At 34.5% G+C, this 14442-nt stretch overlaps 1 protein-coding gene across 2 annotated transcripts; it reads left to right on the forward strand.

Annotated features, from left to right (window-relative positions):
• The first annotated feature begins 2774 nt into the window (after positions 1 to 2774).
• On the forward strand, positions 2775 to 14145 carry LOC127454686 (adhesion G-protein coupled receptor G5-like). Of its 2 annotated transcripts, XM_051722055.1 has the most exons (12): positions 2775 to 2831; positions 3639 to 3718; positions 4096 to 4159; positions 6414 to 6533; positions 6703 to 6807; positions 7245 to 7308; positions 7537 to 7631; positions 7754 to 7872; positions 9814 to 10082; positions 10262 to 10364; positions 10751 to 11034; positions 13640 to 14145. In XM_051722055.1, the coding sequence occupies exons 4-12, from the start codon at positions 6522 to 6524 to the stop codon at positions 13747 to 13749; spliced, it is 1161 nt and encodes a 386-aa protein (XP_051578015.1). In that variant the 5' UTR covers positions 2775 to 2831; positions 3639 to 3718; positions 4096 to 4159; positions 6414 to 6521; the 3' UTR covers positions 13750 to 14145. The 2 variants fall into 2 exon arrangements, with proteins under 2 accessions (XP_051578015.1, XP_051578024.1); XM_051722064.1 differs by lacking the exons at positions 2775 to 2831; positions 3639 to 3718; positions 4096 to 4159 and having other exon boundaries at positions 5662 to 6533.
• Positions 14146 to 14442: the final 297 nt, after the last annotated feature.

A 14442-nucleotide genomic window follows, 5' to 3' on the forward strand; every position in this document is an offset into this window, starting at 1 on the left:
TACAATAAAATCAATTTAGAATATGAATGTAATGTAAATGATATGAAGAGATCTGCAGTGTTCTCTGAGGCAAGGTAAACTTTATTTAAAACTGAAAGACTTCCTGACGCTTTTCCACTGCAGATTACCGTCAGTGTGGACGTTCCTCAATTTGGCCAACATTTTTAGACAATTCTACGTAATGCTACCTACTGTATATCTATGACAACATAGGTGATAGGGGTTATAAGTAATATCATCACTGATGCACAGATGACTGACTGATTATCCCTTAATTAACACGGGGAGTGGGGATATTTGTAACAATATTAAAATCTCAGTAAAGCCTCATGTTTTTGTTTGTTTTTTCTTATTTAGTTCTTTATTTTCTTAAAGGTGCACTATATTTTCCCATTAAGCTTTTATCCCTTTTCCTCAAAACATAAATCCCTAAAGAAATTAATAGTACTAAAAACATTTTTTTTTTTTTTTTAAATATATGAACATTTACTCAAGAAAAAAAAAATCCTATCATATAGAGGTGGACTGCCTCATTGTTACATGGCCAGCCGAATACAACTCACTTTATCTCTGCAAAAACTTTACCAGTTCAAACAGTGAGTAAAACTTGACTGACTACTGCTTGTCCTTCTTCATTCTCTTAAAATAGAATAATAAATTACTGCCAACTAAAGCCTTTACTATTAAAACAGCAAAGGACACTGCATCTACTCTGATGGACTTCAAAGACACAGGATGGACTTAATCATTAATCGTATAGCTCAATCAACACCCTTTAGTTTGAAACCTTGTCTACCAAAATGTAATCAATAAAAACATGACTTAATATTACACATACTTAATATTGACATTATATTCATGCTGAATAGCCAGAGGGGAACAGGAGAATCAGTACAGTCTGTTGTAAGGTCTGTACCATCTGCCATATATGTTTAGGCACATACACTGGTAGCCAAAAGTTTGGAATAATGTACAGGTTTTGCTCTTATGGAAAGAAATTGGTACGTTTATTCACCAAAGTGGCATTCAACTGATCACAATGTATAGTCAGGACATTAATAATGTGAAAAATTACTATTACAACTTGAAAAAAAATAAAATAAATAGATCTAGCGGCTGTCAAAATTTTGTTTCTGAAGCAATGGGACTGTCCAGTTGAGGATCACGTCCGTGAGGTTTTTAGAGCTAGCAAATTTAGTGCACTATCCAGACTGCTCTCTGGTGGTTTTCTTCTGGACCGGTCTGAATAGTGCACTGAAGGAACTGATGCCTCTGGCTGATCCTCACTGGATGCTCTGCGACTATGTGGAGAAGGCTCTGTAACTTTGCGGCTCCCTTTACATTGTGTATTATGGTGGGAACCCTGGGCCAAAACCTGCATCTTCTGCTTCTTGCTCAAAGTCTGCCACAGCCAACGAGCCGGAAGCCTCGTCCGTCCCAGAGCCAGTGTTGCCAACTTCGGCCATCCGGAGGAGGAGAAGAAAGGATTCGGTTTCCTCCCACAGGTTCTGCCTCGGTCTTCCGAGCCCTCCGCTCCACCTCAGCCCTCAGAACCTCTGACTCCAGCTTGGTCCTCCGAGCCTGCAGTGTCGCCCTGGCTCTCCATTCCTCCGGCTCCGCCATGGTCTCAAGCCTCCCTGCCTTTTTCCCCTGCTCGCCTTGTGCCCCCTTGAACTGCCTGTTTTCCCCCCACACCCCTAGACAATTTTATTTTTCTAGAATCTGCTCCTTAATGGGGGGGCTCTGTCATGTATTCCCTGTGTCTGTGCTTAGACTTATTTGAAATTATTTTATTCCTGTTTCATCTAATGATTGGTTCTCCCTGATTATTTTCCCAGGTGTTCCTTGTTTTCCCTTGTGTATTTAAGCCGTTTCCCCTGGTTAGTTTGTCAGTCTTAGCATGTGTTTTGTTATGCTCTGTAACAATTGTTAATTTTGTTATATTCTGAGTTACTTTGGTTATTTTTATTAAAGCTGCATTTAGCGCCTCATTTGTCGCCTGGCGCGTTACAGTAGTGAAGGTGCTTTTTTCATTTTATTTATTTATTTTATTTTTTTTTTGCTTCCATCAGTAATGTCCTGATTATACTTTGATCCGTTGAATGCCACTTTGGTTAAAGTACCAATTTCCTTCCGAAACCGCAAAATCTGTACATTATTCCAAACTCTTGACTACCGGTGTATGTACAGCATGTTTAGATACATACTGTAAAGCTGCTGAAAAAGAGAGGAAGTGGGCCCTGCAGGCTACAGGAAAGTTGAGAAGCCATCGTAACTATTTGATGTAGGCATCAGACCTGTGCCATATGCATTGAGTCAACTGTTACATTTAGTATAAACATTTTAGACAAAGTTTGCGTATCAGGACAATCAGCTCCATAAGATAGGCCTTCATTCATGTCTTTATCACAAGCTCCATATTTAAATGTAAATTAAAAAAAATACAAAAGTAATGACTGAGACCACTAATAAAATGCAAAATAGATTATGATGTTAGTGAAAAGAATTCATCTAGATATTTGATTAATTTCAGAATATCTGTGTGTATATATGTCAGTATAAAAATTCTATTTTTTAAATTAATATTTAATTTTTCAAAGGTTTTGTTAGAATTCATAGTTTTATTAATATACTTATTTTTTTTTTTTGTTCATATAAGTTTTCTTAGAATGCAAAGTTTTGTTAGTCAAATTAACAGTTAGGTTTTTTCATCCACTGGCTTCATTTATTCAAATGTGTCAAAGGAAGTTGTGTTTCTTCCTCTTGCCTGAAATCAAGAAGTTACTTACATTATACAGACACATGTAGAACTTAAACGGATGCTGATAGCGGTAAGTGTGTGATATTAAAAGTGTTATGTAACCCTAGACTTGTCATTTGCATTTCAAATGTAAAAGTTTTCTGTACAGGAATGTCTTGAGTGTTTATAATTTTTATTGTAATTCTTATAAACTGTTAAAACTGACAAAATAGGCTGAGTATGGTTTTAGTTTATTTTATTTTATTTTTTTTTATTTATATGTTTTAAATTAAACCCAATTTAATGTATATTAAACAAATACTGCACACAGATGAGTAATATGGCACCAAGCACTATAAGGAAATGTTTACAAAGTAGTTGTCATGTAGGTACAATGTTTGTCTATCTGTCAACCAATTGTAACTTCTTTGAAATATATGACAATATTTTGGACTCTTATGGCACATTTAAACATGAATTAATGTCTTTGCATTAGATAGCAAAATGAACTGAACTTTTGCAATTCATTTAAACCAACTGGTCCCAAAGCGATAGCTAGTGGATGTATGAAATCAGTAACACCACAATAGGTCAGGATAGCAACAGGTGTATAGTACTTCATCACATTAACATGTTCCACTGACATTTTACAACCTGAAAGTGTCCAAATACTTAATTATTTTATCATTTCAAACATACCAAAATTGATTTAGTAAAACGTTTTACTTGAAAAGTTTGTTCATGCCATCACTTGGTTTGATATTTAATGTAAAGGCATTCATATCTTTTTAAGTTTGAGTGTCCTTATAATTTTGGGGACACTGTGTTTTGTAAATGGCATATTTTGTGCATTAATGTATATGTGTGTTTTATGTTTACTGACAAAAAATAATTTTAGAATCAGCAAGATGAAAAACCTTCCAGTGCTTTGTCTAATATTGTGTCTTTCTACACCACAAGCCAGCACAACTTGTCCAGGTAACAACAGGTCCAGGTGCATGTGTAATATGTCTGCATGTTTTTTTGTTTTTTTCCTACTCTTTCCCTACTTTGTTTGTTAGCTTGTGATTTAATGCTATGCCAACTTCTATGGATAATTTCATGGTGAAAACTAAGTTAAAATGTAATAAAAGGAGTTATAGTGATAAAAAAAAATCTGTACGATTTTTCAAATCTTTGTTTTTTATTCTAAAACTCATTAAAGTCTGACTTTGTTAAAAATAGTTTTGAAAAGTCTGGTGACTTATGTGCGATGATGAATGAATGTGATGCATACTCTACTTATCTTTGACAGTAGAGTCTTTTTGAGTGTATCCTTGTGTTTTGTCTTTGTTTTTGTGTACTGTTTTTCAAAGGGTGGAAGTGCAAAATAATTTCATGCATAGATGCACTGGAAAGTGAATCCGAAAATATTATGCAGTAAGTACCCCAACCAGTCACTCAAAAATTCATTCTAATGGTCCTCGTACACCACTTCTTAATCCACAGAATCTGTCTGATTGGTTTATTTGAACTAACTATTAATGTGATGCATGTCTCGCATGAGGGTTTTTTAACATAATATGAAAATTAAATAGACCTCAAGCTAAATGAGTAAACTAATTGCAACAGCTCAATGAAGAGAAATGTGGAGGGTGAAGTAAGAAGTTTGTATGTGAGTTTAAACCGAAATGATGTATCAGTTTTTGTATGTGTCCAATGTGTCTTTATCTATTGCTTAACTTATTTAACTGTCAATTCCCAGAGGAATTGTGTATTATATTATAGAGTATGGTAAAATAATTTGGTCTTGTTGTGTTCCTCTTTTTTTTAACAGCTATCTTCTGGAATATGAGAATTGTTTGCGTAGCATTTCTAGCAATACGTCAGTTTCGTATCTTAATGGGAGTTATGTGTATTACCAGCACATAGTTGACAAGTCCTTCAGTGGGCTGAATATTTATGCCAATGAAAAACAGGTAGGATTTTCTTGCTAAGGCAAGTATCTCTATTGCTCATGCTTAAAGGGATAATTCACCCAAAATGTATAATTCTCAATGATAAATCTTCATTTACTCACTCTTATGCCGCCTCAAACTTGTATGACTTACTATCTTCTGCAGAGAACAAACAAAATCTTTTGATGGATATATGATGTGAATACAGTATATCTATAAAATGCAAATCAATGGGGTTTAAGTTCCAAAAAAGATATTAAGGCAGCATAAAGGTAATCCATACAACTCGAGTGGATTAATCCCTGTCTCTTAAAGCGATCAGTTTTGGGCGAGAAACAGAAATAATGCAGAAAAATGCAACAAATTTTTCACTATAATCTTGACATCTGCAGTCTCATTGGCCAGATCATGATTTCAAGCTTGATTACACTTCCCTGTGTTTGATGCCTGGCACGAGGAAGTGTAATTGAGCTTGACATTACGATGTCTTTATGCTGCCTTTATGTCCTTTTTGGAGCTTAAAAGTGTTGGACCCCATTGGCTTGCACTGTATGGATATACTCACAACATATCTCTGTCAAAATATTTTCATTAGAGTTTGAGACAGCATCAAGGTGAGTAAATAATCTAAATGAGAGACTGATCATTTTGGGGTGAAATATCCCTTTATGGATTTGAACAAACCCTTAACCCTAAGTATTAAATGTTGGCATGTAATTGATCCTGCACAGTTTATTGCTACAGACACGAATAATACCTCAAATCAGGTGATTTATTGAGGAGTGGTATGCTAGTACTTTTAAAAGTGGTCATAATTATGATCTTTTGCCTGGCGAATGATAAAACAGGTGAAAAAATCCCATAGACTTACACTGAGTGCCTTTAGCCACAACTTTAAACCAGAATATCATAAAGTGTTGGGAGTATCCTTTTTTGACATTGGGCAGTAAACTTACATTTTCTTTATAAAATTTAAAAATGTGTTAATTTGACAGTTTCTATGTCATTAATCACTGTTATATGGAGTGACATCACATTATATATAATATAATATATCGATCAGCCACAACATTAAAACCACCTGCCTTATATTGTGTAGGTCCCCCTCGTGCCGCCAAAACAGCGCCAACTTGCATCTCAGAATAGCATTCTGCGATTATATTCTTCTCACCACAGTTATACAGGACAGTTATCTGAGTTACCGTAGACTTTGTCAGTTCGAACCAGTCTGGCCATTCTCTGTTGACCTCTCTCATCAACAAGTCATTTCTGTCCACAGAACTGTCACTCACTGGATGTTTTTTGTTTTTGGCACCATTCTGAGTAAATTCTAGAGACTGTTGTGTGTGAAAATCCCAGAAGATCAACAGTTACAGAAATACTCAAACCAGCCCATCTAGCACCAACAATCATTCCATGGTCAAAATCACCGAAATCACCTTTTTTCCCCATTCTGATGGTTTATGTGAACATTAACAGAAGCTCCTGACCCGCATCTGAATTATTTTATGCACTAATAATGAAATAAATTAATATGTTGGCACAATTATATTTGTGTCTACAAAACTAATCTCAAACATTTAAGCATACGCCTTCAGATCAAAAGGTTTTTAAGGTTATGGGAAACATTTCAGTAAAGTGACCCCAGACTTTTTAATGGCAGTGTATATCACAAAACTGGCTTTATCAGCTCATATTGGCATACAAAGTCATGATTCAGTATCTTTCTCTGGCAGGTGAACACAACTGAGATACCAAATAGCACACTGAACATCACCCTGCCTAGGGAGTTGCTGAGAGAAAATGAGACAGAACCGATAGTCTTTTGCACGATCAACTCATCTATGCTTTTCTCGGTATACACCAATGATAGACCTATTTTTGTTTTGTATCTCCAATGTATTTCTTCTCATTTGCACTATACTGTAGCACTATAAACTTATTCTATATGTCCTATCTATTTTATTTGCTGTTGTTTTGTTTGAATGTTCCAAATAATGTTCTTTTTTCATGTTTTAAATACAGCAATGGAATATAACTGGCAGTCAAATTATTTTGTTGACCGTGGGAAACAAATCTATCTCAGGTTTGAAGAACACTGTGAACATCTCAATGGCTCTGAGTGACGTTGTGAGTAAACAAATTTCAAGTTTTCATTGTGCAATTTTAGTATTATAATCTTAAACACTTAAAATATATATATTTTAGCCTATTTTTAAGATTTACACCTTTCAATTTCATGACAAAATTCCATCAAATTGAATTGTGTCATTTTTAACTAAATTAAATGAATACAACCATTTTGTAACAGATTACTCAATTCAATTTGATGGAAGTTGATTGAAATGCATAAATATTACAATTATTATAATTTTTTGAGTGAGATAAAAATTCTTTTCATTAAAAAATAAAATAAAAGAATAAATTCATACAATGAAATCATGTGGTGACTGAGGCTGTCCGTCACTGTCTTCAGGTTTGAAATTACATGTTAATGATGACATGTACATGATGACAAAAGTTTAATGTTTGGGGTAAACTTACCCCTTAAATGATTTCTCTCACAGGGGGACAGAGAGCCATCCTGCCAGTATCTTGATTTTAATACTTCAGAATCAGATTTATTGCAAGGTATGCTTACACATACAAGGAATTTGTCTTGGTGAAAGGAGCTTCCAGTGTATAACAATACAACAACAAGACATAGATAATAATAAAAAATCATTACAAAATAAAAATAGAATAAAATAATGTAAGTATAATTCATGTAAGTATAATTATTGAGCTGTTACTTATTTCTGGTTCAAAACATTAACTGTTGTTAGACATGTAATTGATACGGCACTTGTCTGTTAACAGCATTTATACCGGACGGTTGTACTACATACTATAGGAAAAACGAGGGCCGAGTTGTTTGTTCGTGTGATCACCTCAGTTATTTTGCTGTGTTAATGGTATTGAACTATTTACATGGTTTTAGAGCAAGTGGTTGTAAATTTCATTAGATTCATTTAAAGGTTACTGTTGTAGTAAAAGAAACTAAGTTGAGAAATTTGATCTTTGTGTTTGTGATCAGGTACCATCACCTAATACATCTACAACGGATATGGTGATCCTGACCTACATCAGCCTGATTGGATGCAGCATATCTTTGGTGTTCCTCGTTGTGGCTGTTGTCCTGTACTTCACAAAACGGTGATTACTTATGGAGCTGTGTAGTCACAACATCAATTTGTAGGCCAGCTGTGATGGGCTCGCCATGACCTAATACCTCAGTAAGGGAGTGTAGGTTTAGTTAAAGTAATAGGTCACCCAAAAATGATTTACTCACCCTCTTTGAAGCTCAAAAAAAGCACATAAAGGCAGAACAAAAGTAATCTATATGACTCCAGGATTAATCCATGTCTTCAGAAGAGATATGATAGGTTTGGGTGAGAAATAGATCAATATTTAAGTCCTTTTTTTTTTTTTTTTTACTATAAATCTCTACTTTCAAACAACTCTTCTAAGTGCTCTTCTCTCCTAAGTGTTCTTCTTTTTTGATTTTTGGCAATTCACATTCTTCATGCATATCGCCACCTACTGGGCAGGGAGGAGAATTTATAGTAAAAAGGACTTAAATATCTGTTTCTCACCCACACCTATCGTATCGCTTCTGAAGACATGGATTAAACCACTGGAGTCAAATGGATTACTTTTACGCTGCCTTTATGTGCTTTTTTAAACTTCAAAGTTTTGCACCCTGTTAACTTGTATTGTATGGACCTATAGAGCTGAGATATTCTTCTAAAAATCTTTGTTTGTGTTCAGTAGAAGAAAGAAAGTCATGCACGTTTAGGATGGCATGAGGGCGAGTAAATGGGTAATTTTTTGGGTAATCTATTCCTTTAAGGTCTGTCAGGGTATTGTCTTGTGTTGTAAAATATTACAATTATAAATATATAAAACCATTTATAAATATTCAATTTTATCCATCGTTGTTTGTTCACTGTGTTCTAACTATCCTGTCACAGTTTTAATGAGAAACTGCTCCAAATGATTCAGTGCATGAATGAGCTGTCTGAATGATTCGAACTGAATAGTGAACAGATTCAGACTGTTTTGCTAACCCATTTTGAACAGTTCATTGAAAAGAACTTACTAAAAAAGAGTGGTTTATTTGCGAATCGAGTGTCGCTTGTTCTGATTCTAATTTCTTAACAGCCGACAGGCTGACCGAGCTGGAAATGATTATTAAGTGAAATAAAACATTTAAATTTGTGAAGAATTGTTCTAGCAAACAAGTGACAAACTTAAAGTGCACTCTGTAACTTTTGTCTTTGTGTTATCTTAGACTTACACTGACACCTAGTGGCTTGGATGCAGCATCATTTAAAATCAATAGTTTTCAGTTTCAGATGCCACTGTAGAAATTTAGTATTCACAGTCAGCCATGATTACTTTAATCAATGAGTGAAAGTGTCAAATAACAGGACGGTTACTGAGATTAAGCAAGTAGTATTCGGATGGTCATGTGATTCTAACATGGCAGCCCCCATGTGCGGACCCTCTCCATGTAGAATAAAACAGCTTTTATAAGGTTACTGATATGACTGGAGTCTTCAATTTAATATTAGTGCTCATGATTTCCTACATACATTGCAAAATTAAAATTCATGTCTTTAGAGGTTAAACTTTTTAATGAGGAACAAATTACTGAGACCAAATTTGACATTATTCCAGTTTCATTTTCTTTTCTTATGATAACAGATAGATTTTAATTGAAAAGTTTAATTGAAAATGTATATATTAATTATACATTTTGGTTTCAGTACATTGAAAGTATAATAATTATTATTATTATTATTATTATTATTATTATTGTTATTTATTTTTTTTGCAAACAACATATTAACGTTATAGAATCATGTTTATATATATATATATATATATATATATATATATATATATATATATATATATATATATATACAGGGGTTTTATTGACGACTTCTCAAAACTTCTTACATATAAAACCTCAATCTAAAATTCCACAAACATCTGCCTTATTATAAATTTAAATATTATCTGGTTTAATGTCAACAAGCATCGTTTATTAGGGTGTTTATTAGTGTTTCTCCTCTTTTCTTCCATCAGACGTGCTTTTTCAGACAAGTCTCAGGAAGTGCACATCAGTCTTGCTTTGGCCCTCATTCTGCTGAATGTGCACTTTCTTCTGAATGACTTAGTTGCAAGATTATCTTCCTATGAATCATGTGTGTGCATTGCAATTCTGCTTCACTACTCTATCTTGGCCACCTTCACCTGGACAGCCATCGAGGGTGTTCACCTGTACCTGCTTCTGGTGCGAGTCTTCAACATCTACATCAAGAGATACCTGCTTAAACTAAGTCTTGTGGGATGGGGTGAGTTCTTTGAGAGCAGATATACTTATTTTATTAGTTTATTTCACTAGATCTTAGTTTTTTCCTATATGCACCATTTGGATGTCATTTATTGAGCTTGCTCTCAATGAGAAGTGTATTATTTCATTGTTGAATTAAAAAATTATCACAAATTCTTAGTATGGTCATATCTTCCTCAGGTTTCCCTGCTGTGGTCATTGCACTGATACTCAGCATTGACAGAAAAGCATATGACCGTGTGACTCTGACATCTACAGATGTGAATGCTTCCTCCATCCATATGTAAGCTATCGTGAACAAGTGCAGTTATATATCTGTATTCTCTGTCCTTTAAATACTAGAAGATATATTTAATTCCCAGCATTTATTTAATGTAACTCTCAAAACACTGTTAAAAGACTTTCTGAAGTTTCCTTTGAAAGACTGATTAAGAGCTAATGTGACCTACAGTATGGTACTATTGTTATAATAGGCAAATTCATTCAAATGTTTCCTTTTACAATTTGCATTTGATCAATATCAAATCATTTGAATAGTTCTTGACAAGTCAGTGGTTAATGTGTCATAAAAATATTAGTGTTTGTACCATGCATATTTAAAATGGATTTTATCAGTATATTAATTCTTAGTTTGATTTCTTTCTTTCTCCCCTGTTTTTCTGCTCATAGGTGTTATATATCTAATGAGAAGATAAAGATTGTGACAACAATTAGCTTTTTTGGCCTAGTGTTTTTGTTTAACATAACTATGTGGCTGACTGCCTTGTGGCGGATCCTCTCAATGGGTTCAAATCATCAAGCATACACACAGAAACACAGAGCGAAGAAAGACATCTGCACAATGCTTGGCATTACCTGTCTGTTGGGCATCAACTGGGGTCTGGTGTTCTTCTCCCTTGGCAGTGTCAGCATAGCAGGCATTTACCTCTTCTGTCTCTTCAATTCACTTCATGGTGAGAGAACACTAGTGCAAATCTAAATATAAAGACACACACTGTTTAATATACTGTATACTGTACTTAATAAAGCATTTGAGAAATTCAATTATTTTATAGAACAATTTATATATATTTATATATAGGTCTCATATTTCAAAGTTCCCAAACCATATAAACATTATACCATATTGCCAAATGGCAAATGTAAAGTAGTTAGTTACATTGAATATTAAGTCACATGCCTGACAATCTATTATTGTTTGGTCTATTTCCATTATGTTCATTATTGAACATAAGCCTATCATTGATCTACTTTTCACAGCGATCCTTTTTTACAATTGAGTTCATTAATCTGTCCAAGGTAGACTTAAAGATGCTGTAAGGGTTTTTTTTTTTTTTTTAATTTATTAAATGACATGCAGAAATCGTCCTTATTAACTGTCAGATATCACTGAAATAGGTGCCATGAAATGTCACATCAGATGCCCGCTGGATGCAATCAGATCATTTGTTTATCCCAGGAGTTCCTCATCATTTTTATCAGCTGAACCCCTTTGACCTAAATGATTTACTTGAAGAACCCCTTGTTATTTTGTGTAATTTTAACCCTTCAAAATACTGTAAATTGTACATCTTTGCACTTGCCTTTTAGTTATTGTTTTTTTTTTTTTATCCCAATCAGTAATTGCACTACATACAGTATAATCATTTTATATCACAGTAGTAAAACTTACAACAAAACAATTATATTTAAATGGTCTATTTTTATCTGTCAATTCTGTTTTCATTTCCCTGATTTTATAAACGTACTGTATGTCATTCCATTTGTGTATGTACAAATGATATCTTGATATGATATAGCCATTTATTTACATTTTCAATAATTAAAAATGACTTTTCATTGAAGTAACAAAGCCAGGGCTGCAGCAACCATTATAACCTGGGGGTGGGGGGACATGTCCTCCTTACTTCTAGAAATAGTTTTAGAAAATAAAATTATATAATTATATTTTTAAGAAATTATATTTTGTATTTTAAGAGTTTCGGCAACCGTGTAAGGAAATAGTATTAGGCCACCTAAACGACACCGTTAAAGGCCGAAACATACTTTACGAAAGTATGTGAACGCAGATGCAAGCACTCGGCAACCGGATTGCTAATGCTTGGTCCAGTTGAACATGCTTAACGTGCAGTCTTGCATTGCGGTGGCGGGAACAGAACTCAGAGTTACCTCCTAAAAGCAGACAGTTCACACTAATCTTCCTATAGCACCACTTGTGTCGACCTTGAGAATGTAACACCTAGTTGCATTGAGTTATGAACTGCGATTTGAAACATTTCAGAACACAGCGATGCATAAAATCGAGCTTGCGTTGCAAGATGCATTTGCATTTGCATTTGCATTCACGTACTTGCACAGAGTTTTGGCCCTAAGACTCAACAGAAGCCCCCATCAACTGGTAGGTTCGACAGTGAACTGTGTGCGTTCGTAGGGCAGCCTATATACTTGTATAAGTGAAGGTATTGTGTCCTGCTCCCGTGAAATGCTCAGGGGGACCCCCCTCCCTCCATCTACTCTAATACAAAGGTCTCCAAGTGTGTCTGTGTGTGTGTGCATGTGTCTTTGAAATGCAGTTTTTTGGAAAGAGGGGGTGTGGCTAATCAACGGCTAAGTCTGGTGGCAGATCCAGATTGGCTAAAATCGCTTACAGCACCTTTAAGAGATGTTCTCACTGGACGCATTCTTGCATTACATCTGTTGTTGCGTCTCACTGGTTTTCAGAGTCAGACATAAACACTGTATTTTTAGGAAGCTGTGTCAAGTTAAATTTATTATTGTTTGATTTATTTCCATATTATTGAGCATTAGCCTATCATTGATCTACTTTCCACAGCGATCTTTTTTTCAATTGAGTTCATTCATCTGTCCAAGGTAGACTTAAAGATGCTTTATGTGATTTTTTTTAATTAAATGACATGCAGAAATCGTCCTTATTAACTGTCAGATATCACTGAAATAGGTGGCACCATCTGGAGTACATTCTAGAGACTGTTTTGTGTGAAAATCCTAGGAGATCAGCATTTACAGAAATACTCATACCACGGTCCAAATCACTGAGATCACATTTTTTTTTTCTCCATTCTGATGGTTGATGTGAACATTAACTGAAGCTCCTGACCCGTATCTGATGATTTTATGCACTGCACTGCTGCCACACGATTGGCTGATTAGATAATCTCATGGACGACTATTGGTGCCAGACGGGCTGGTTTGAGTATTTCCGTAACTGCTGATCTCCTGGGATTTTCACACACAACAGTCTCTAGAATTTACTCAGAATGGTGCCAAATATCATCCAGTGAGGGGCAGTTCTGTGGATGGAAATGCATTGTTGATGAGAGAGGTCAACAGAGAATGGCCAGACTGGTTCGAACTGACAAAGTCTACGGTAACTCAGATAACCACTCTGTACAACTGTGGTGAGAAGAACAGCACCTCAGAATGCTATTCTGAGATGCGGGTTGGCGCTGTTTTGGCGGCACGAGGGGGACCTAAACAATATTAGGCAGGTGGTTTTAATGTTGTGGCTGATCGGTGTATACTTTATATTTCTTTCAGGATTCTTCATTTTTCTCTGGTTTTGCATATCCAAATGCCAGACCAGGGATGACACTACACAACTAACAACTAACTCTACCATCTCTACCACACAAACCAGCAGCAAATGACATGCAAGACATTTTATCTAACTAGTGGGGTGAAAGATGCTCAGGCTTGCTCATATGCATGCTTTCCCGGAAAGACTAAAGATGTTTTCAGGAAATCAGTCAATATTAAACACTTAGTTGATTTTAGTTGAATTAAGTAAAGGGGTAGTTGGCGTGAAATACTTTGTAAAGTTGACGTCCTTCTGTGTGACATTTTTTGCATTATTTTCTTTTATCAATATTATTCATTATTTTTTTATAATTATTTTGCATAAATTATTTTATTATTTGGAATATTGATACTTTTAAAATTATTTTGTAACACCACAGGACCATTCAAAGTTAAATAGTGATGGAACAAATTTGATTAAAAATGGAATAACCTTGAATATAAATTTTCCTTCATACATTCATAGAAACGAAACTAAAATCTGAATATATAGATACAGAATATATATATATATATATATATATATATATATATATATATATATATATATATATATATATATATGACTCATGGACATATAATGTGTCAACTTCCCATTTTCCTGTAAATAGAGGTATGATTTGATTTGCAATGCTACTAAAACTTTTTTGTCTGTCCTTATATCTGTGTGTCGGTTTTACACAAGAATTTATGTTGCATTTGAATTTAAATGTATACACTTTGGAAGCATAATAAATGTTTATTTTAAATAAAGGTTGTTGTCT

Source organism: Myxocyprinus asiaticus, chromosome 2 (assembly GCF_019703515.2).
Source record: "Myxocyprinus asiaticus isolate MX2 ecotype Aquarium Trade chromosome 2, UBuf_Myxa_2, whole genome shotgun sequence".
Lineage (NCBI taxonomy): Eukaryota > Metazoa > Chordata > Actinopteri > Cypriniformes > Catostomidae > Myxocyprinus > Myxocyprinus asiaticus.